Source organism: Gallus gallus, chromosome 2 (assembly GCF_016699485.2).
Source record: "Gallus gallus isolate bGalGal1 chromosome 2, bGalGal1.mat.broiler.GRCg7b, whole genome shotgun sequence".
NCBI lineage: Eukaryota > Metazoa > Chordata > Aves > Galliformes > Phasianidae > Gallus > Gallus gallus.
In genome coordinates, this window is record NC_052533.1 from 35563363 (window position 1) to 35587508 (window position 24146).

Below are 24146 nucleotides of genomic sequence, written 5' to 3' on the forward strand. Positions count from 1 at the left end.
TGCAATATACTCCTTTTGCTGTTTTACAGTTCTACTGTTTTCTCTGCCTGGCAATTAGCTGTTTCAATCAGCATGGGAGCACAGCTGACCTGGATCTATAGCACAAGCCAGGTTTCACTCCTTTTTGTTATCTGCTAACTCATAAAGCCTGTTTACTTGTGGTCATTGATGCCCATGATGTGTGGTACTTTTCAGCCATCAGTTCACTCAGTGCCCCTCAAGACAGGGAGATGATAATCTCACTAGCCTACTTCTAATAAATCCTTCAATATGGGGTACCACTGAGAAGCAATGTAATAAACAAACATATAATTCAAAAAGAATGGACTAATATAACATTTTTCTTTCAGGCTTGGTGACCTTCTCATTTTCTTTCCTAGTATCCTTATCTGAAGCATTTTTTACTGTTGGTATGTTCCAGGATCAGTTCTGTAGCCTTCAGTCTTTCTAATATTTTCAAAAATAACAACATTATGTTCCATGCCATTTATATTCTCAATTTTTCTCTCTCTTGATAGTTCTTTCCTCTGACCTGTGGTGATGTTCCTTTTAGAAAATTCATCTTACTGCAACTTACTGATGCAATTGGTCATCTTTTCCTTTTTTTTTTTTTTTTTAATTTTATTTATTAATTCCTGCATTTTTTACAAATCTTTTCCATTTTAAGCCTAAAACAAATAAACCATTGGCCATAAGGATAAATCCCACAAGATGCTGAAGAGGAGGAGAGAAAAATAGTCCATTTAGTTTTGTCTGGGGCTATACTATACACGTGACCCCTCTTAAAATGCTTATCCTGTGGGTGCTCTCTTACTCCTGAAAATGGGTAAAGAAAGAAATTATGATAATTTCTTACACAAATAACAGGGCTGTTAAAACAGGGCTGAGATATTCACAATTGAGTGTTAGAATTTTCTAGACAAATACAAAAAATTTTCATTGTAATTAGATTTAAATTTTAAATAAGTGGTAAAAACTACTTCTAATTTTAGCTTTTGAGTCATTTTGAACACTCTCCATTCTCATTCATTTCACTTCCTGGGATTATTGAATACTGCATCAGATTATAAAGCTTAACTAGAGGTTTACATGTTGAAAAAAATCCAGGCTAGAAAAGCAGCTTATTGATGTTTTTAGACACTGGTTATGAGGAGAATACAAAACAGTGTCCGACATTATTTTAGCCATAAAATGCTCCCATCTTTTTAAAAAGTATTGATTTGGAAGTTAGTTAACCATATTTCTATTTTAGTTACAGAGGCATGCTAGATGATAAATTTTTTTCAGTATAATTCATTGTGCCTTAGGACAATATGATAACGATATTATAACTTTATGATTTTTGTATGTTATATATTTGTTTCTACAGTGGAAACAAGTGGGGAATAATAATCTTAATGTACCTCCTACCTTACAATGCTTTGAAAGTAAGGATGTTTTTTATCTCCATAGTTGCTCTAGCAACCAATACAGCAATGACCAGAAAGTGGCCTTAAATTTAGAAGTGTTCTTACTGTAACCTGTCCTTTTATTATTTGTAAAGTAAGACTAATTTATGAAGGAAAGGAAAATACCTCAATGTTTTCTTAATGATACAGACTGCAGACACAGACTATCTGGAGATACAATGAGGATGGAAGGATGGCTTATATGTTAAAGTTCCTATATCAGTAAAATATAAGGTCCAGTCTTTGAGCAAACTGCTAATAATCAGTGCAAATAAGTGTTCTACATGGATACAAGAATTCATTCTCAGTTTTATTGTGTGCAATACTTTTTAAGTTTGTAGATGTGTGTAATAGCTGATCTTGAAAGGAGCCTCTGAAGAACAGCTACCCCTCTGCTCAAAATTATGAAATAATATAAAAATGAAAAACATTGTTTAATATACAAATGTAGTCTTTTACTGATAGAAAAGTAAATAGCAGAATACTTTTTTAATCATCTGTACTTTCACTCAGTAAAGCCAGAGCTACAGAAATTAGCTATACAAATGTAACTGGAACTTGACTGAAAACAAAGCTCATACCTAAGCCAATAGATCCACATTGACAAATTTTAAAGACTTTACTAACAAATATATAATTGCAGTATATGTATATATACAGTATGTTTAGTACAGTACTATGTATATAGTACATATTTAGGAGTAGACTCCATTGATGAACACACTGGGGGTTTAGGGAAAGAGTGGAAATAAAAAAAAAAATCAGCAGAAAACAAAAGTTCGTCTTGCAGCTTGGATGTTCCTGCATCTCTTATTTCATTATCTCTTATCTTAGATAAGCCTATTCTGCAAATGGATCCAAAACTTCACCTGGAAGGTTGTATTTGCAACAGAGCTTATTGACATACTTTCCTCATATTTGTTGTCTAATGAGTAAAATACGGTAGATAGTTGAGTGCTGACTATTTAATAACAGTTTTTTGTAGTCTTCTGTGTCCTGTGATATTTCTATACTTCTAAAAGAAGCATTGATTTATTGCATGAATTAACCTGAGCAAGAACTGAATTAACATGTTATGGTGATACTATAGATTTAGATATAGTGCTGTATGTATGTAGAAAATTAAGGTCACCTCCTGAATACATTAAAGGCACATTTATGAGCTATTGAAGGGTGTTGGCCAAGGATTAACCAATAAAACCGAGCAGCAGAATATCAGTCTAAAGCTGAAGCAGATCTTATGGATGCAGATTTTCACTGCCAGGTTGTCTTTTTGGTCTAAATAGTAAAGTTCATTGATTTCTTAAGTGTTATTACTTATAGAGTGACAATACTTACGTAGGGTAAGGGGGACTGAATGAGTCCCTTTGGATTGAAACTACTCTGTCATTAATTAATCAACTTTCTTTTCAGTCATTTTCCGTTCCTTCTGCCTTGCCTGAAATCTTATCTATGTTAATGTAAGCATATTTTCTCAGATTTCAAGACTCAAAGAGAGAGTTGTTATTGTCATTAATATAACTATGTCTCACAGAGATTATGCAATCTATTAGAAATGGTGAAAAGATTGCTAGATCCTTTTCTTGGGAAACCTTGGCTTTGGAACCTTTCCAGTGAGGTCTTATATTATGAAACTACTATTTTGGAGATAGATAGTGCCAGAAATAGTATTGGAATGCCTATTATTTTCCAGCCAAACCCACTTTTAATAAAATTTCTGTTGGATTTTGTTTTGTTCCCCTGAATTATCCATGTTTCTCTCTGTGTTATGACTATGCAGCTGTCACTTAAAAAAGGTGGACCTAGACCCTTTCTTGTGAAATTAACAGGCAAAGAACTGGTTTATGTGACAGAAAGTTAATGTTAGCAAGAATATGAGTTCATCTGAAGGAGTCTATAGGATATAGAGGACCAATGGAGATGCAGTCTGGAAGTCAGTGGACATATGAAAGACCACAGGCATCAATTTTTGCCGTTGGATGGGAATGCAATGAGATTCAGGAATGATAAAATTTTCACAAAAATTTTCTGAAGTCCTTATACTTTTCTTTTTAATACACTTGCAAATATAGAGAGATCAAATAATTTTTTTGCTCTGAAAAATTAAATAATTTTTTCCTAGATTGAAGATGTAAATTGTTTTGGTAGGTATACTATTGTCATTTTTTATTATTATTAGAGGACCTTTGCAATCCTACACTGTGTGAAAAAGCATGCTAGATCACGTTCTTTCAACAGATAGAGTTTACATTGCCATTCTTCAGAGCTTCTCTCAGCACAGAACACAGCAAGAAAGGCTGTAACATTCTGTGAGTCATGTTCAATGAAATTACTGAACTCAGGTATTGTGTCACAATACTTCTGATTTTTCTGTAACGTTACTTGTACAAAAATTAAGTTTTCATATAATTATTGACATATATATCACCATTTTTAGCAAACAATATTGGATTTCTCTAACAACTAGTTAGGTTTTGTCCTATGCTACCTTGAAAACTGAAGCTTTTTTTTTTTCACTTATTGAATGTCTATATCATCTTAATTTCTAAGCTATTGAGAACTTCTTGATTAATATAGCTGTCAAGAGCTCTAAGAGCCTTCACACTCAGCTTTTCTATGTTATGGGTTTATATGAAACACAAATTGCATCTCAGGGGAAGGAAATTATGGTGGCTTTCTTACTTAACAAGGTTATGTTCTTTGACTACAGGTGATTTCTTCCAATGTCAGGACATGACTTCTTGCCCTGGGGCAAAATCATGAGAATTGCTTTAAAACTTGATGTATGAGTGCTATCTTCCCAAAAGTTTTGGTTCCAAATATACCTAGGAACTAGATGTATGCTCAGTTGCTTTTTTTAGTAGAGGCTAATGTACTCACCAGGCAATGATCCAAACAGTAAAATATTCATTATTAAGAAGAAACTAGAACCTAATGAGATTCAGCAGGGCCAACTGCAAGCTACTGCACTTGGGTCAAGACAATCCCAGGTACAGACTGGGAGAGGAATTCATTGAGAGGAGACCTGTGGAGATGGACTTGGGGGTACTGGTGAATGGCAAGCTTGAAATGAGCCAATGCCAGATATTTCCAGGGCTGCATCAAAAGAAAGATGGCCACCTCTACTGTACTCTCATGAGGCCCCATCTGGAGTATCACATACAGGCCTGGGGTCTCAAGACAAGAAAGATGTGAAGCTATTGGAGCAGGTCAAGAAAAGGGCCCCAAAAATGATCAGAGGGCTGGAGCACCTCTCCTCTGACAGAAGGCTGAAGGAGCTGTGCATACTTAGCCTGGAGAAGAGAAGGTTCTAGGGAGACCTAATTTTGTCCTTTCAGTATACTTAAAGAGAACTTATAAACAAGAGGAAAACTGACTTTTGACACGGTCTGATAGTGACAGGACAAGGGCAAATGGCTTTAAACTAAAAGAGGACATTTTTTACTCAGTGGGTGACGAGGCACTGGAAAATGCTGTCCAGAGAAACTGTGGATGCCCCATCCCTGGAGATGTATAAGGCCAGGCTGGATGGGGCCCTGAGCAGCCTGACCTAATGGGTGGCAGCCCTGTGCATGGGAGAGAGATTGGAACTAGATAATCTTTAACACCTCTTCCAATACAAACCATTTTATGACTCTATTATATGATTCTATCATATGATTCTATCATTCTATCCTTCTGTGATTTCTAAGGCTTACCCTGAAAGCTGGACAAGGTTGGACTTCCTTAACAGCTTATAACATTTGTCTCACTGATCTGAACTGTAAGTGCTGGCAATACAGTTTGAGTGATTAAAAAGCATCTGCTTCCACAAAATATGTAATCTTTACCTGTTATGCAAGAAAATAGATAAAAAAGGAATCTGGGAAGAGTGCAGGGGACAAGCTAATGAACGAGTTATAGAAACTCTTAAAAAAATAAATAAATGAAAGAGGAGCACTGGGTTGCTCAATAAAACAGTTGTATTTAACCTAAGATACTCTTTGAGAGTCTGTGACTCTCGTGACTTAAGGGATTTGCGATAGCTCATTGAAAAATTTCCTGATTATGTAAAACTGAGAACTGAATATGTGAAGCATTAAGCTTTTCAGTGGTACATTAATCCCTTATTATGCATTTGTATCTTTTCCATTACCATACAGTAAGTTTTGAAAGAATAGAACATATGGTATGAGTTCTTTTTTTTCCCCTGGTATTGTCAGTGCTTCTAAATGTTTTTTTTCTGCTTCCAAATACTGACTAAGAATATTAGTATCCTAGTTTGATTTCAAGTCCTTTTCAGAAAATGTATTTCATCCTTTTGACCCCTTAGATACGTAGCATTATTGATGTAGTTTAGGAGACAAGTCTTACAAGTATTTCAGTGAAACTGTTTCTATTCTGTTCCTACTTCCCATGATGGCAATAGGAATGAAGCCACTTAAAGGGGATAGCATTCTTCTGAGCAACCAAAATATAAATTTACTTACCTAAACATTTAATGTGTTAGGACCAAATTTAGCTGTATATTTCTGGTTATAGGGCTTTATAACTTGAATTCATCTTAAATCATTGTACATCTAAGGACTTGGTTTAGCTACAAGTCCCCATAGAAATTCTTCTATTAAGGACTACTGACTCTCGATCCTGGAAGAATATTCAGATTACCATCTTTTGAAAGAAAACCACTACTGTTTTCATCTGTGAAAATTTTCTTTTCCTGCTTGTAATAAGAAACGATTAAGACTGCTGCATTTTTAAGATTTCTTTATGAACTTATTAAACAAGTGAAAAAGCATAGATGTTCATGGAAGAATTTGATGATTTTTTTTTTTTTAATGCATGATCTGTTATAGTTTTATCCAGTGAAATTAAATTTAATAGCTGGTTTTACAAGACACCAGGGCTGAAATTAAAAAATGAATTGGATTATATGAGACTTTTTTCTTCCTAGTACAAAACACGGAAAATACTTGTGTTTGTCTTTCATCTGCCTTTACTGAAACAAATTTTCACTTTCTTTTAAGAGACGAGAATGTGAGCTATTTTTCATCCTCTCTGTTATGTAAGAATAAAAAAAAAAAAAAAAGGATTGAAAATAAGATACACCAGTGTGTTGCTGTAAAGTCTTAACAGATTGAAGACTAGGGCAATTCTTTCTGATTATTTACTCTAAAAGATATCTACTGAGATAAAAGTATGTCCAAGGTTTTACGTTTTTATGTTTGCTACCTGTTATTGCCTGCTGGTTTTGTCCACGTTCTTGTGATTACCCTTTATTTTTCTCTTTAAAAGCAATATTTTTGCAGGAAGAGTGAGAAAAAGGAGCTGTTATAAAAGCTTTTAGACTTGAGAACACTTGAGGTCTTTCAACTACTATGACATAAAATCCAGGAGCTTGTTTTTACATGAAAAGGATGTGATGTTAAAAGTCACAAGCAACAATTCTCATTGCAGTGTATTAACACAGTTGTGGAGCTGAAAGCCCAGCTAAAAGAAAACAGTGGGTATGTGGGAACAACACTGGGGCATCTGGAAGACATTCACATAGTGACTTCTTTGTTTCTGTTTTCAGGATGTAAAGTAGGAATGAACGGGTAGGCTCAGGAGAAAAAATAAAATCAAGCGAGGAGAGATCTTCACCAGTATTACAAAGAACAAATGAAAAGTCCCACCGAAAGCCTAAGCAGGCAAATTCATATTCCAGATTTAATGTTAGCTGATAATTTTTGGTATTGGCTTGGAGTTTTAATTAAGGCTGCTATTTAACATTCATTCTGCACCTGTGCCTAGATGCTTAACAGAGGCCCCAAAGTTCTGGGCACAACTGTAAATTAATCTGCTTCAACATATGTGCAAAGAGAGCCAATAATACTTCCTAGGTCTGATCTTTTTTAAAACAACTTTAATATGTTAATGCATTTTTAGTTTACTGTTTTCCTGAATGCTTCTTAAATTGGCATACATTACTATGCAAGCTGGGAGATGTCAGTATCTGAGATCTGATGATCTGTTAATATCGTCTAGCACTTTTTCTAACTCAGGAAGAACACAGCAGTTATTTTATTTATATAGCCTAATTATGGCAGTTGTTCTGTTTGGCAGTTACTAGAGTGTTATTGCTAAGTTTATTGATACACCTGCTACTGGCTTGGCATTTGTGGAGAAGGATTTCTACTTACAAAATTAAATGATGTGTAGTCATATATTTTACCAGTACTAACACCCTCACTTCTACAACCAGTTGCAAAATAGTTTTCAGGTTAATGTGAAAGACTTTTGAAGAAGAAAAAAAAAATAAGAAAGGGGAAAAATTAAATATAAAAACCCTATAAAATTCATGGTTGTTAAACATTTTTTATCTCAACATACAGTGAATGTGAAAGCTGAAAATTACTTCTGAAATTTCTGCCTGGCAGACTAAAATATTCCTCAATATTGAGGAAAGCAGGTCAAGTGACCTGTCTGTGGTCAAGGTATAGACATCTCAGTAAAGAACAGAATATTCATATCACACAATAGTTAGTAGTTCCTGCAGATTTTATTGGAAATAGTTAATTAAAATCATAAACCATTTATTTGGTTTTGTTTTTGTATAATTGAAGTAGGGAAAATTTCAAGGCCCTGAATAGCTGTTACGCATGTGTTTCCCTGAGGATTACATTGGTTCTACTTTCTTCAGTCCATTTCACTGACTGAAAAATCTCTAGAGTAGAGATTCAGGTTCTTATGAAACAGTTTGATCATCTACATGTAAGCACTAGACTAGCTTAGGAGCTAAAACTACAAAGACATAGGGGCAAATTAGAGCACTTTTTCTGCATGGGATTCCATCAAAGCAACACTGAGCCTCATGAGACATATGTTTGCCCATCTAAATTCATTCAGAGGTTTGGAGATTTAGTCCAACATTTTAGTAAATTAAAAAAATGATATTTTTTTTGCAGGATACATTTTGTTACTGAAAGAAAAATCTTTTGTTTCTTGGCAGTATGTCCAAAGACTGTCATTTTTCAGTGCTATATTTAATTTAATACAGCTGTTTTACCATGAGATTCTTTTTTTTTTGTATCAACATAAATATTTTGGTTAAGATGTTTGCATGTTGTTGGAAGCCAGTACTGTGCAGATGCACATAGTTGGTACTTTTTTGTTTTTTTTGTTTCAGGTAATATCGAAATTGTCAAACAAGTCTACATTATCTCAGGTATGTTACCTGCATTTTAAATCATCAGAGCTTCACTTTGAAACATTCACACAGTTACATCCAGAGCAAAGTTGGAAAAACTCTAAGCCACTTCACTGTGTTCAGAATGCATCTTTAAGTAGCATCCTGAAGATAGCTGTGGCACTGTCCATTTTATGACTAACTGCTTATGATCTTTTTTTCCAGGTGCTGAGTTTGGGTATCATGATATAGCACTTGCATTTTAAATAATTTTTTCCTCAAGCCAAGGTCTTGAATATGAATAATGCTCATTGTCTGTAGAGTGTAGGTTCCATCAGATCCAGGTTCTGTACAATTTGATTCTCATGTCAGCCTTCAGGTGGCTGTTACAGTTAACAGCAAAGCCATGATTCTATTTCTTATAAACAAGTCCATTTGAATATTTTTAAATTCTTACCTTTTCAGTCTCTGATTGAAAGGGCCTAATTCACTGAATCTGCCAAAGGATGATAAGACAAAAACATTAACTCAATGGAAGTGTGCTGTATTACACAGCAAAATTAAACCTATGATGTAAAATATTTAGATAGATACTGATAGGAGTTTAGAACATTTAGATAAATCCCCCAACTGTGTATTTTCACCCAGCTAATCTTACTTGGTCTAAACTGGAAAACTGAACTACATAAGCCTATCTGAGAAGCTTTTGTAGCTAAGGTTAACAATGCCATAATGAAGCCTGAATGAAAAGACTAGCATAAAAAATAATTAAATAAAATTAAAAAATAGAAACTTTTCTGAAACCACGAAATTACACTCAGCTGTTCAGTTCCCTGAAATATGTGTAGTTTGTTACTTTGGCTCGGATCATTCTGCCTTAACAATCCAGTGATTTGTAGCAGGAGAATGAGACTACTTTTGATTTACAAGCTGACCCTGACATGAGATCTACATTGTCATATCTCAGTATTCATAACCACTATATTCTATTACCATGAAAAAAATAGAGAAAGATACATTGCTCTCTTAGAGAGTGCTAAGTACATCAAACATAGAACCCAGGTCTATGAGCCTTCTAATTTGCTTTGGGTCCAACACCAAGCACCAGCAGAGTTGGTTTGTTTTTGTTTTGTTTTGTTTTTTAAACAGATGTAACTCTGCTTTGCAATATCTCCGTTCTGAAGCTGACACTGTCAAAGTACTCATTCATTAATGCTGATCTATAGAAACTGAGAAATCTGCCAACTGTTGCAACAGAGGTTTAAATCATAAAGGACACAGAGGATCAACTGAATTGTTAGTATTGCTATTTGCATATTACAGATGGTTCAGTCTAAAAATGTGGAATTATATGAATTACAAGTCTCAGTTCTTTCCCTGAACGTGCCAGGAGTCTGAGAGTATAACATTCAAAATTAATAGCACCTCAGTAAGACAAGATTAATCTACTAAAGCATACATGTGCCACTTGGCTTTTAAGACCTAGTCATGTAATCTTTCTTCGTAATATATTGTTTTAGGCTCACTGGCAATATCACTACAGAACCTTTTTAATGCATATGTATCTTTCTCTTGTACATATGTAGAGACATAGTTGCAGAGAGAAATAATGGAAGAATTCCAAAAGAACCCTAGTTCTATTGTGAAATGAAAGCTGATCTACATCTGGGTTTGTTCCAGTGTGAGCACCAGAAGAAACTTTGTTTCTGCACCATCAGGCTTTGAATTTTACCCTAGTACTTATCTGCTCTTTTAGACCGAGCTCAAGGGAAATGGAAACATAAAGAAGAAACTTCCTTCAATTGTGGAAGATGAGGAAGATGATGAGGAAGGAGAAGAAGAGAGCAGCACACTTTCACCAATCCATACAAGAAGTACAACTTTCCCTCAGCAGAAGGCTGGAAGCAATAAAAGCCACCTGGGGAGAAACTTGAAACAGTTGGCCTCAGGAACAGTGCCCTTCCATTCACCAATTCGTGCTTGCAGTTCAAACTCCTCAAGAACCAAACATGAAACGGAGCTCCATTACTACTCTAGAAGGAGGGAGAAAAATCTTAAATTACACCTTTCAGCACTGAACTCTGGGGGTCCACCTGACTTGAGCCCAAGGTAATGAAAGCAGTTGTTCTCTTCCTGTCGCATAAATTCTATTAAAAAATTATGACTGTAACACTAAAAAAAAAAAAAAAAAAAAAAAAAAAAAAAAAAAAACCTCTTTTTTTTTTGTTGTTGTTGTTGTTAATTGGGAATTTTAATACTTTCTCAGTGTGTCAACACTTTGTTCATTCCACAGAAAAGGAAAAATCCTCTCACTGTATAAACTATTACCCACTTTAGGACTTCAACATCAGATAAAGAATTTCTATGAGTAAAAATAGAAAGTACAGAGCAATTATAAAAATGAGTGTTTGAACAGATGGACAAAATGGTACTATAAAGCCAGACTGTAATAATCTGTATTCCCAAAGTAGCACTGCAAAGCATATTCAGTCCGTCAGAAAGACAGTAATTTAGGAAGCAAATCAATGATAATACAGCATAGCTTTGCAATTAAAAAATAAATAAATAAAATACAGTAGTAGAGAACTATGCTGGAAAAATATTGCCAAGTAATATTAGAAAAATATTTAGGTTTTTATATTAGATAAAGAAAACCTGTTGATGCAAGTTATATATAAAGTAAATCTGAATTTTGACATAAAGGGAAGTTATACAATGGTTTAATGTTTAATTAAGCACATAATTTAAAATATTTAGGGTGGTATTTTTTGTATGTTACTTCTAATTTGACTTACTTTTTCTATTTCTGAATCCTTGGAATATAATCATTAATTGATAACAAAATCAAGAGTTCTAAGGTCAATTCATTACCAAAATCACTTTTTTTTTTTTTTTTTTTTTTTTTTTTTTTGTCATATGAGGAGAAACAGAAGGTGATCTTTCAGTTCAGGTTTTGGTTTCTGTAATTTTAGGTATTTTACATTTTCAAGGATCAGAATGGTGATTTCATGTTTTTGCCATTGCAGACAAGAAATAACCACAGCTTGACCAATATTTGGTTAGGTCTGTCAAAACATTTGTCTCTAAGGATGCAATCATAAAAGTTCTACATGTAACAGTATATAATAATCCTCCCACCCAATCATATATTTGATCAATATAAGCACATTTTTAATAGGAGCAGGATACAAACTAATTCCATTTTTGTCAATACAAAGAACAAAACCTATGAAAAAGCAACTTCTACGTGAGAAAAACTGAAAAGTGTTGTAGATATTTTCTCATTTATTTTTTGGATCTCATATGTGTTTTGTTCAGATCAGCTATGACAGAAAGTCACTGTCATTTGCATAACTAGTGGCAATTCAGGGAAAAGATACCCTTCATATTTTCTACTGAAACGTTATTTTGATCATTACTGTTCTTAAAATATACAGCCAGATATCTGTAAGACTAAATGTGAAATAAGTGCTTTTACATACCATATTATTTCTTATTTCATTTTAAAAGTTTATAACTTCAAAATAATTCTCTTGATAGGCTGGAAAAAATGGCCTTTGATGTATGTGTTTTGCAGACTTTTTTATTCAAAAGACTTTCATATTTCCCCAAATCAGTATTCATTATTAAAACATTTTAACTGACAAGATAAAAGCACTTTAAAAAGAACCACATATTTTTTTTTAGCAAGTATGACAGAGAAAATAAGATATTTGTTTAGATTCTTAATTTTATTTGCTGCTGGACAGTGATATAAGGGGAAAGCAAGACCCTGCTTTGATCTGAGATGTTCATTCAATACTATGGGGAGATGAATAACCTTGCTTTTTCAAGAGAATGCACTTTGTTTCAAACAACTTGTTCTGTGCATGCTCCCTAGAGCAAGTCAACCAGAACTCACTTCAGATTTGTCTCTTGCACACTATGGTAAAGGCAATAGAGCAGACATACAAAGACTAGTTAAAACATTGGAACAGTCCTTGGCAGAAGAAATGGAATTCAGCATCCTAACTTCCAGAATACAGTCATAGTCTTATAAATCACTTTTTGCATTTTGCATCTGAAAAAGAAGAGGATCAGTAGGAGGAAAGACTATGATTAACAATAAAGGCATGCCTGGAAGGAGGCATTAATGTTTTTGAATCTCCCCAAACCCATACAGAGAACAGTACTCCACTGCTGGCCAATGGGACAGAAGAGGTCATGTTTGTCTTTTCTGCCTTTCTGGTTTCTAGGAATTGAGTTGTACATCTTCAGGAGAAAATTCATGGCTGTACAGCAGCTAATTCAGAAAGGGTTGAGACTCTTGTGCTATATGCTATCTGTTCACTAGATTATTACTCCACATTCCTCTTGTTTGTATGTAAATAAACATCTTTCCCACTGCATATTTACTGAGTAGGGGCCTGCCTTATGGCTCTTGAGGACTAACTATTTTTGTTAATATATTTTCTTTTTAGTCTTTATCTTTAAATACTTTAAAGAATATACCAGCTGTAAATTCCAGTTCCTGTCTGAGTAGCTTTTCCCCTGTGTGCTTTAAAGGCAGTTAAACTGTTAGCATTTTATATAATTAGAAATCTCTACAAAAGGGATATTGGTATTTAAAGTTTGCCTTTTGAAGCACTGAGGCCAGATGACATTAAATAGATTTTATAGCAAATTCCACAGAAATCATTCAGGTTTTTGGCTGCAGGTAACGGTATAGTTCAGAGCAGTTCAAGCACCACTTTTGAACCTTATAATATAATGTAATGTAAGAGTGTCTAGATATCATTACAATTAATATTGTGCAAATTTCACCATTGCTTAAATATGTGTATTTTTGACAATGTATCTATGAATGTGATACCTATGAAACTGTTTATGGAACTGTTTCATTACTCTGATTTTTCTTATAGAATTGTTGATGGGACTGAAGATGGAAATCATACTGAGGAAAGTCAAACCTTTGACTTCAGTTCTGATCAGCTCCGGCAGGAATCCAGAGCATCTCCAACAATTGGAGGTGAGTAATACTTGGGAAATTACACTTCAGAGAAAAGAGTTTTCATAGCTGCTTTCTGTCTCTCTTTATTTCTTTGATTCTCAAAAGGATAAATCCTTAAAAGTGGCATAAATTGATCTAACATGTATCCACCCTTTCGGAACCATTTCAGTACCACATTGAACAGTGTGCTAACAGACTGTCATGATATAACATCTTGCAAGAAATATTGTATTTACATGCATTATATTTTACCAGCAGTGCTTTAGGATCAGTCAGGAACCTCATGCTCCCAAAGTTTTTGGCATGGAAGGTACTAAACATGTGGACAAAAATTGATATAAAAACATTTTAATACAAAAATAAATACATACATACATACCAATATATAAACTTGTTTATTTTTATTAAAAGGATGCTAACAGAGGCAAAGGAGCCTACAAGTTTTTCAGAAGTAGCATTAGTGAAAATCTGAATAGCAAGGAGTTTATGAAGTCTTAAATGACTGATACTCTGAACAGACTGAGAAAATAGCCACAAGGAGGAACACAGTCAGGAAAAAATACCAAGAGGGACTAGGAGAGAGACCAGTGAAGTAATGCGGAAGTGACCAAAGTAGTGCAGCTCATATTGTTTCCAGCATACTCCTTCTGTGGGTAAACATTCCTCAGGTAGATATGTACCTTTTGCATGGAGGCCACTAAAATGCTTTTTGCTCTTCTTCAAACCAAATATAGTAGTAATAACAGTAGCTTAGTTGTATCTATGTTTTTAAATATTGTTGACATGTCACACCACTGGCATCAGAGTTATCATTTTTGGTCCCTTCAGGTTCAGATTGAAGACAGCAGTACGAACTTTCTTCATTCACAGTTTTCTTATACATAATAAAATAGTGACTATTAAACACAAGATTTTATTTTTATTTGATCCAAGTGCAAACTAGGTTTTAATTTAATGTAAAGCATAAGTACAAAAATGAGATTGGTGATTCCAGGTTGTTTTACTTTTCTCATTTACATGTATTTGAATTTTCAGAGGCAGAAATTGGTGCTGCAGTGCTTGTTATCAAAGCAGAAGAGACCAAACAACAAATCAGCAGGCTTAATAATGAGGTAATTATATTTTGGAGATATTGGGTACTGGCAATGATTCAAGGAATGCTAGAGAAAACTAAGAAAATATTCACATATGATAAATGTGCAGTAAATGACTTAGAAAATCGGATGGAATTCTTAAATTTAGGGCAGTTTGGGTTTTTTTTTAGCTCTCTCATAGGTTATTTTTCTACATGAAAGCTCTACAAAAGTTTGTGTTACATGCTGGAGCTAAAAATAAAATGAGGTTAGCGTAGCTGGTGTATTGAATTTTCTAAGAATTTCTTCCTCATGTGCTTCTGTTTCTCTCTTTCTTCTCAATCTTTCCCCACGCATCTTATGCCATCTTTTCTTTTGGGGGGCAACACTATGCTTTTGGAGAGTTTTCTTGAAAATGAAATCCAGTCAGTTTGAAATCTACATCAAATATTTCAAGTAAATTTATTCGAGTCTATTCAGAATGAAACAGAAGTATATCCATTTCTGTCCGAGAAATAGTATCTTAGGAATGCAGCCCAATGTTGTTCCACTGGGCTTTCTATTTAGCCCTGCTAATTTTATAGACATAATCTACTAGCAATCTGACACTAAAATCTGAGACCGAAATCTATTTCCAGCATACTCTCTCATTCACTATGAAGGTATTAGAGATAATTTCTTATGAGTCCACATGAGGGAAAATTTAAATATACACTTTTTAAATCCAGTCATACAGCTTTTCTTCTTTTTCCTGATCTCTTTGGTTACCTGAAAAGTTTTTTTGTTTTTGTTTTTTTCTTTTTTTCCTGCCATCTTGTGTAGGCTTAGTATAATTATTCTTTATTTCCATATATTTGAAATATTAGTCCTCTAAAACTCTTTCATCCTGGGTCAGATTAGCTTGGGAAGATAATTTGCATGTTCTGAACTAAGAATACAGGCATGGCTGGTTTATACTATGAATGCATCAACCTGGTTATATGTCAAACTGTAAAGTTCAGAACAAGGCACCATGCACCACTGACAGAACACTTTTTATCACACGGTATGATCAAGGAACTCAAAAAAGCATAAGAAGTGATTAAACTAAAGTGGTCTAGACTTTGATGTGATGGGTAACATCCTGGGATTTAATCCCAAAGTGACAGATGGTTATCCAGTAAGTCATCCCATGGATCAAAATTTACATTGAAAAGATGCTTCGCTAGAAGGCTGCTTACTTGCATATTCCACATACTCAAATATGCCCCACATAGTGTCTGAACTGACAGTGTTGAGTTACATGGTACTTAACTAAATGAGCCTCTAAGTAGTGTTGCTGTGGTACACTAGCTGTTCTTTGATTTTTGTTGCTATGATAATTATTGAACACCACTTGTAGTCCTTATTCCTCTTATTTTTCATCAGCTGATGTTGATGACAAATGGAAGATTATGACAAAAGGTGCAACAGGCTGAGATCTGTAGTTAAAATATTGGCAAATTTAGAAATTGAACTTCTCTGTAAGATGCGCAGCCTCCTTCTAAAAAAAAAAAAAAAAGTATTGAGAAAACAGGTCACAAGTAGTCAAGAGCAACAAATACATTTTTTGGTAGAAATCAGAAGTCAATCAACAAATGCAAAAATATTTGCTCTAATGAAAAGCAATTGTATTACTACAGTTCACTAGCTAGCTTAAAAACTTTCCAGCTGTTTCCTGGGAGAACAAAGACAAGCATCTCATTCACTCAGTACTGCCTGCTAGTCAGGCAAAGCAGTTACCCCTTACAAAAGAAGATACATGCAGCTTAGTTTAGGTTCCCAGTGGAACTCACAGCAACATTTTAAGTCTATGAAATTCACTGTATAATCCAAGAATATAATCATTTATCTAACAATGAGACTAAAAGGAGACAGAACTTGATTTCACCTATATTGCATATTAAATTTAGATCAACACACAAAGATCTCCTTGGAGGAAGACAGCCACCAAAGCCAGCTACTAGGCACTATGAGAGAAACTTCAACGTGCTTCAAATTCCTATTGCATAACTCCATGGATTAACTGTTCAGCCAGTTACCCAGCTACATCAGTAATCAGTGCCACATAATTTAGTTGGAGGCTTATAGACCTATAATAGTTTATGCCCTACCATGTGTCTAGTTCTCTATCACGGTGGTATAAACATATGGAAAGAATATGAAAATACTTCAACTTAAAAGGCATATACAACAACCAAATCTGAATTATTTAAAAGACAGAGCAGTTACAAATGAGAAAATACCCAAATTTTAGTCATATTTTTTCTTTCGTAATTTGCAGAGGAAATGCTCCCCTTTCAAATGTATAGGGACATGATTTCATATTTGGACATTCAAAGCATAGCTAGCACAAGTCATGAAGACAAACCCAGATTTCATTGTCATGTCTCTTTCATACTATATTCAATTCAGCTCCTGTGCAATCTCCTACAGATGCATTAGTTAAAGCAGTGCTAAGGACTACAGTCAGAATCAGACCTACACCACTGTGGCCATTGGGCTACCATACCACATCTTCCCTGGTCAGCTCAGAGTACAGAGTACACAAATGTGTGTCTGCATTTGCCCACGCAGAGATGCTCTCAGATGTCCAACATTATCCAGAAACCTGGATTTGCATGTATGAGCAAGGCATACAAAGAATGAGGCTAGTTTGAAGCCTTGCTTAAAGTAGGAAAATGGAGACTGATTTCTTATTTTACTACATCAGTAGATATGACAATTACAGCATTATATCAGTATAATGAGCAAGGTATTCACATTTCTCATACTCAACTGAAAAGCAAACAAACACAAAGAAATATGAATTAAGGCCAGGTTTTCTAGCAGAAAATTGCCTTCTATTTAGCTGCTTGTTGGAATACTTACTGGAAATTCAGCTATTTTAATTTTTTTTATTGTTGTTGTTGCAAGTACTTAAAATACTCTAAGCATTTCGCACTTATTCAGATCAGTGAAAATACATTCATATGGATATTTCACTTTCATTTAACAAGAGGAACAATCCTAAGTAAATATGTTTATCAGATCACCTACAAAAATTTTATAAATAGAATATTTTAAAACGTTGCATCCCACTGCTGAAAGTAAAATCATCCTCTTCTGAGGAGAGGGGAAGAAAAGTACATTTAGTTGCAAACCATGCTTCAATAGAGACAAATGTGGCAAAAAAATGAGCTAATAACATTTTTTTATGATGAAAGTTGATTGTGGTCCATCTATCAATTTTGTATTTTAACTATTTAAATTAAACATAGAACCATATGAAACCCAGCATCATTTGTTTTAAGAAATAAAAGTTTTCTAAACCATAAACACAAAATAAACACGTTTGTGGTCTATTGATATATGTTCAGATATATATTCCTTCAAGTATTCATGTACTTCCTAAGAACTCCTATCTTGCTTCTGTTTTGTATCCCTTTTGTTCTGTAATTTGATGAATGTAAAGTACTCTTTACAGCTGTTTTTGTCAATTTCTTAATTTTAGCAAAAGTTTTTGACAGATGATGGTAACTAAAGTGACTGATGGTTTAAAGCTTGGGCATTTGTTTATTTGCTTCTTGGTTTGTTTGTTCTAAAGCAGGGTGTAAGGCACAGGGTCTACCCACTGTAGTGTACTTTCTGCACTTAGTGGTAATGCATCTGAGGCATGAAAATGAATCAAGAATGAAAGTAACTGAGTTTAAAAATTAACTGGGGACCAGAAGATGATTTGAACAACAAAAAATAGTACTATGATAGGAGATAACCATAATATTGTTAACCCTAATAGCAATTTCAAATCATTGCCATTTTGAAAAGATTTATTTTCCTAGCATCCAAATGTAAACCTCTGTTGACATTTATCACCAATTTTTCTCTTGTGCCTAGCAGGTAGAAGAAAAGCCTGATTGTAATTCTCTTTCTCAAAACCATTTATACTGGAAACATTGTTACAGCACATCCTAACAAACCTGATTCCTACAGACTTTACTCATACCATTTTGTAAGGCTCCTTATTTTCTTTTGGATTGTCTGTGATTAGATCTTTTAAAACCCTTACAAAGTACATGATCCCAAGCTGCGCCAGTCAAAGTAATTCCTAATAAAGAAAAACTCCCTGTGTTCAATAAAAAAATTCTGTTGATATATCCTGGGAGCATGACTAATACATGCATTGTGTGATTCAGTGAAACACCACAGACCCTTTTCTGTAATACACTGCATAGGAAGAGTATTATATTTATGCCCATAGAGTACTGTATTTATACTCATGCCTTTGATATTTTCTTTTCAGATGTGTTGCTTAAGAATTATCTTTGTTGAATTTCATATTACTAATATTTAAAAGTGAATGTGAACTCTATTTAGCAATTAAAATAAATGTAAAATAAAAGCAGGTTAGGAAGGATAGCTAAAATGACTCCCAGAACAATACCATGTTTATTGATCACAAACTGTTCCAGCCATGTGTGAATCTAACACTTAGTGGTTACATTTTTGTTATATTTTCTTGGTTTAGAAGATTGTAATTTGGATGGTAAATTCTGAATACCTTTCTGGCAAGACATATACTACAATTAACTATAAAACAAGGGAATTAGATTGTTTCACCATGAGTTATTCTTGAGAAATTTATATTGCTTCTTCACTTTTAACCTAGAGTTTTAACTTAGTTTTGTTCTTATTTAATACTATTAGCAATCATCTTAGTGTCCTAATTCATCCAGATAGATTGTTACCCCAAAACTACCTGAGACCTGGCCAGCAAGTTAGCAGAGAAACCAGAGAATTTTTGTATTCTGACATGATAAAGCAAATTTCAAGATCTTCCAGATTAAATTCACTTAAAATGAATGATCACTGCACAAATTGTAAATATTCAATCCAAACTGAGACTAGTTGCCCTGCATTTCTTTTCTTTTGTAATTAGCCTAATTCCTAAAATGCCTTTAGATCAGATATGTCTGCCTCAAAAATAGCAGTGCTGATATAAATTGATAGACTATCTATGAAAAGTCTGTCTCAGCTCAGTTCTCATTCAGTCAACTTACTGGAAAACAAAGCATCAGCAGCCTGTTAATTTAAGCCTCAAAGGCAACACATTTTGACTGAAAGTCTCATTGACTTTATGAAGCTCCGGAACAGAAGAAGTAATTGAAAGTAAGGAATAAGACAGAGAAGCTGCATCTGCAGTGCAAGCAAACAGTTTTCTCTGCATTGCTAAAATTCAACTTCCATTTCCCAAAAAGCAAATTTTCTGCTTCACTTCTTTGGGTGCCCAGAAAGAGTGATGGCAGGAAGATGACTCGATCAAGTTTGAATTGCAAAAGGAAGTAAACGACAGAGAGAAAAAAATAGCAATATATTCTAATAGGATTCTAATCTAATCTGGACCTCTCCAGGTACACTGGTAAGCAATAGGCTTTTCGATAGAAAATCTAACATTAGAAGAACAGCCAAAAAAATAAAAAATAAAAAGGTGGAATATATATTGAAAAACAAAGACAACTGTTTATCTAATGCTATTTAAACAAAGCAATAATAATAATCATCATGTAACATTATAAAGAGCTTTTCATCACTTATGGAAAGGTTTAAATACAATAACTTCAATTCCTACTTAACTACAGGAGACAGTGCATCCAATTGAACTTCATAACTATTTAATACTTATAGTAAAGAAAAACACCGTTTCTACAGAAGCTGTCAAAGTAATTTGGAGATTCAAAAAATACAACTACTAAAGCTTATGTTGGTCAAGGCATCGGAAAGTGTTACTATTAAAGTTCATATATTGAAAAACAAACAAACGACAACAAAACTAACACCCCTGTTCTCTTAACCTCTGCTTTGAAAGACAGTATTTCTTCACAGCAAAGTCATGTAAAATCAGGTGAATTATGGCTGTAATGTTTCCATTGTAACTTTTTATTGGGTTGTTCAATTACTTCAGCATGCCACAGGTGGTGTAACATGTAGCTGAGTTAAGGGATGGACTATTTCCCAGACATATATTAGTAATGTATATCTCCTTAAAATAAATCTACTGCAGACTAAATCTTATGTTTTCAGAAGGAAAAAAGAAGAGAGAGAGAGAGAGAGAGACAACGTATTTCAGGCATAACTGTAATGTGTATTGCATAAATTAATATTGGGGTATTTTGTTCTGACATAACAGGTCACAAATTTAACTCAAGAAGTATCACAATTAAGTAAGGATATGAAGAATGTGATATACCTTCTAGAGAACCTCCTCCCATCCCAGAAGCCATCAGGATTCTGCACAGTGCATGGCATATCTCGGAGTCCCACCCTGGAAAGCCTGCAGGCTCAGATGGCTTGGACTACACGACAGCCTTGCACACACATGCAAGCTGGGAACATTACTTGCACCAAAGCACAACCTTGCCGCAGTAACACATTATGTGACATCTGGAATACAGATCTATCCTCTGTAGGCAGCAGCCCCCAAAGAACTGAACATAACCTTCAAAATTCTACAGACAGTGAATTTTTCTATACATCAGGCCTTCATAACTCACCTTCCCAGTATCAGGTAATTCAGAAAGATAATTTTCAATTTTTAAGATGCACCTCTCCCCATTCAGACACTACCTTGACTCCTCTTCAGTCTATTTCAGCAACTCTTTCTTCTTCAGTATGCTCTTCATCAGAGACATCGCTACACCTCGTGCTGCCCAGCAGGTCTGAGGAAGGGAGTTTTAGCCAAGGAGCGATCAGCTCATTAAGCCTGGAGAATCTGCCAGGATCATGGGACCTTGAAGGAGCAGGTGGAACAGTTTCTGCACAGATCTCAGATTTCCCCTTAGATACTGTGACAAGCACAAGGGATGTTAAAGAGAAAGACAACCAAGCCATAGATGTATAATGAGAAATAGTGAAGTGGCACTCAAAGCACGTTCCACAGCTGCCACTTTTAAATTTAGAGAGTACCACGACTGCATTCCTCGACTTTTCTCTGGTGATCATGGAGACTTACAGACATGAAAATTCAGATTTATAGAAAGTAAGAAAAGGTATTCCTGGTTCATACTATAGGAAAAAACAAATCTAGAATCTAGAGGCATGTTGAAAAACATTTTCTATACAGATAAAACTTTCTTGTCTGTTTGGCAGACTGTTGTGATAGTCCAAAGACCTTGAGGGTCAGAGCAGCTGGAAGTCTAGGATAAAAGAACTATCATGGGCAGCTTTTATTCATCGAAGCAAAGGTTTTCCCTGAGTGTCTGACTGTTGTTCCTAAACAATATCCATGGCACTGCTTGCTTCCAGTGATTGTGGGTCCTGCTGGTCTGTTTGTCAGTTCTGTGAAGGCGAAGGGACAATTATCGCTGCATGTCATCTAGACAATCAACCAAATAGAGCTGGTAGAGAGTGGTCAGTTGTTGCACGTAATTTGTTATGTAAATGAAACCTCTAAATTTATCAAAAAATACTATTTTTATATACTTGGTATGAAATATGTAATTAAAAATATTTAAAATATTTGTAAGGAGAATAATAATTTGTTTTCATTTTGGTAAGAGCTTGCATTTTTAGCAAGAAATGTACTACCAACATGTATTAGATCAAATACTATTTATTGTTAAGACTATGTAGTTTACAAATGGATTCCCATTTATGTGCATGCAATTTGCAATGAATGTATTCATGCTGGTGGAATACAAATAAATTAAGGTATTATTTTATTTAAAAAAATAAAACAGCTGGAATGTTGTATGCCAAGTCAGTTATCAATACTTAAACTGTTAATTGTTATACTGATAACACTCAATATCCTTGGTTTGTGTCTTAATATTTCAGTATTACTATTAAGATTAATATTATACTATGCAGTCCTGCTTGGGGATTTTATATTTGAACAAGAGAATTAAGAGACATGAAAACCATTGAGTAAAATGCCAGAAGAATTTTAAAGGAGAAAACACGTAATGGCTTACTCAAAGGCAAAAGAAAAAAGGTTTGAAACATTTATTTATTTATATTTATACCTAAGAATCTATTTCTGACCTTTAGCTACAAGAACAGACTTTAGGTTTGGGAAATTCTTTAATGTGCAAAAAAATGTGAAGATTTTTTCAGTATTTAAGGTATTAGAAACATACACCACTACTGTGCAAACAGAGCAACTGCTTTGCATTGGGATTTCAATTTATATATATTTAAAGATCCACAGTATGCATCCTATTTGCATGTTCTTTAGCAAACTTTCTAAAAATCATGTTTATAACTCAAAATAAATGCTTTAAAATGGACAAGTTAATTAAATTACATCTAATAATTAATGCAAACTGGTGATTGCTATGAAATTAAAACTTACAGAGCACAGACTTATGTTTAACTTCCTTTAGAGGTTTTGTTCTGAAAACTTCAAAGACTAGGTTCACTGTTAACATTTGAATGTGCACAGAAACACAAATCCCAGCTGATACACTGTGCCTGACTTGCATCCCTTCACATCCTTTTTCCCTCTGGTACAAATTAAGGACAGAGTGTCATCTTTCATTCTGAGCTGCCTGAATTTTGTCACTGTGTCTACACATCAGTGTGAGTGTTTATATATAGGCTTCCTTTTTCTCTTCCATTCCATTTTCTAATTAGATTGTGGTTATACAGAAAAGTGATGACTGAACAATGCATATCCCAGAAATTAGAAAATGAATAACGAATATTCGTAAATGTAGATCTGCAGAATTTTTGCAAACACAAATGATTCTGTTCTTCCAGAGAGGCCAAAAGGAATAGCAACCTGCTGGCCCACCTGTAGCATTCTGCCTGTCACCCCCACTGTCACATAGAGCAGGAGGATGTGACTCAGAAGTTGGGAGCTGCATTACATGATACAGTAGGGACAATGATGTATTGACAGAGCAGCCAGGAGCTGGATAGCAACACAGCATAACCTCAGACAATTGCCTTACTGAAATACATAGACTAAATTAAGTGTACAATGTCCCAGCTGTTGGCTGTGGGTATACAAAAATGCTATTTGTCTACTGTGCTTCATTCCAAGTATCATTTAATAATTTCCATTATATATATACATATATATATTTAAATTGAGATTTCTTATTTTATAAAAATTTATAAATCATATCAAATGTACTTCAAACATTTTTTTTCTTGTCAACTGTAAAGGTTAGTGTAGTGAAATTAAATCTGGGTGTTTTGTTCTGGGCTTTCTGCATTAGTTTTGCATACAGTTTTAAAATGTCAGTGAAAAGCAAAACAAAATGAAACACTGTGCATAGTCATAGCTTTACCACTGTATATTTTTTTTCTAGAGTAAGAAATTGCATATACTGAAATTGAGAAGAAATAGCACCAGGATATCTGTCCCAAGCAGTTCCATGTTTCTGCAAGTGTCAAATATATCCTGAACAAGGTTGTCAAAAGCTATGCCATCAAAGAACATACCCAGCCATGAGCTGGACTGCAGAGAGACTGTGAGATGGCAACAC

The 24146-nt window shown here is 34.4% G+C and overlaps 1 protein-coding gene across 2 annotated transcripts in view; it reads left to right on the forward strand.

Moving 5' to 3' along the window:
- The window catches only part of KCNH8 (potassium voltage-gated channel subfamily H member 8), a 166813-nt gene extending 143860 nt beyond the window's left edge, over positions 1 to 22953 (forward strand). Inside the window, exons 12-17 of one of the 2 annotated variants that reach the window (XM_040696227.2) lie at positions 8596 to 8634; positions 10352 to 10704; positions 13497 to 13603; positions 14621 to 14697; positions 20843 to 21220; positions 21324 to 22953. In XM_040696227.2, the coding sequence (XP_040552161.1) occupies positions 8596 to 8634; positions 10352 to 10704; positions 13497 to 13603; positions 14621 to 14697; positions 20843 to 21220; positions 21324 to 21413 (1044 nt within the window). In that variant the 3' untranslated portion in view covers positions 21414 to 22953. Of the gene's footprint in view, positions 1 to 8595; positions 8635 to 10351; positions 10705 to 13496; positions 13604 to 14620; positions 14698 to 20842 lie in introns of both variants that reach the window. The other variant, XM_418747.7, reaches the window with a different exon arrangement.
- The last annotated feature ends 1193 nt before the right edge of the window (positions 22954 to 24146 follow it).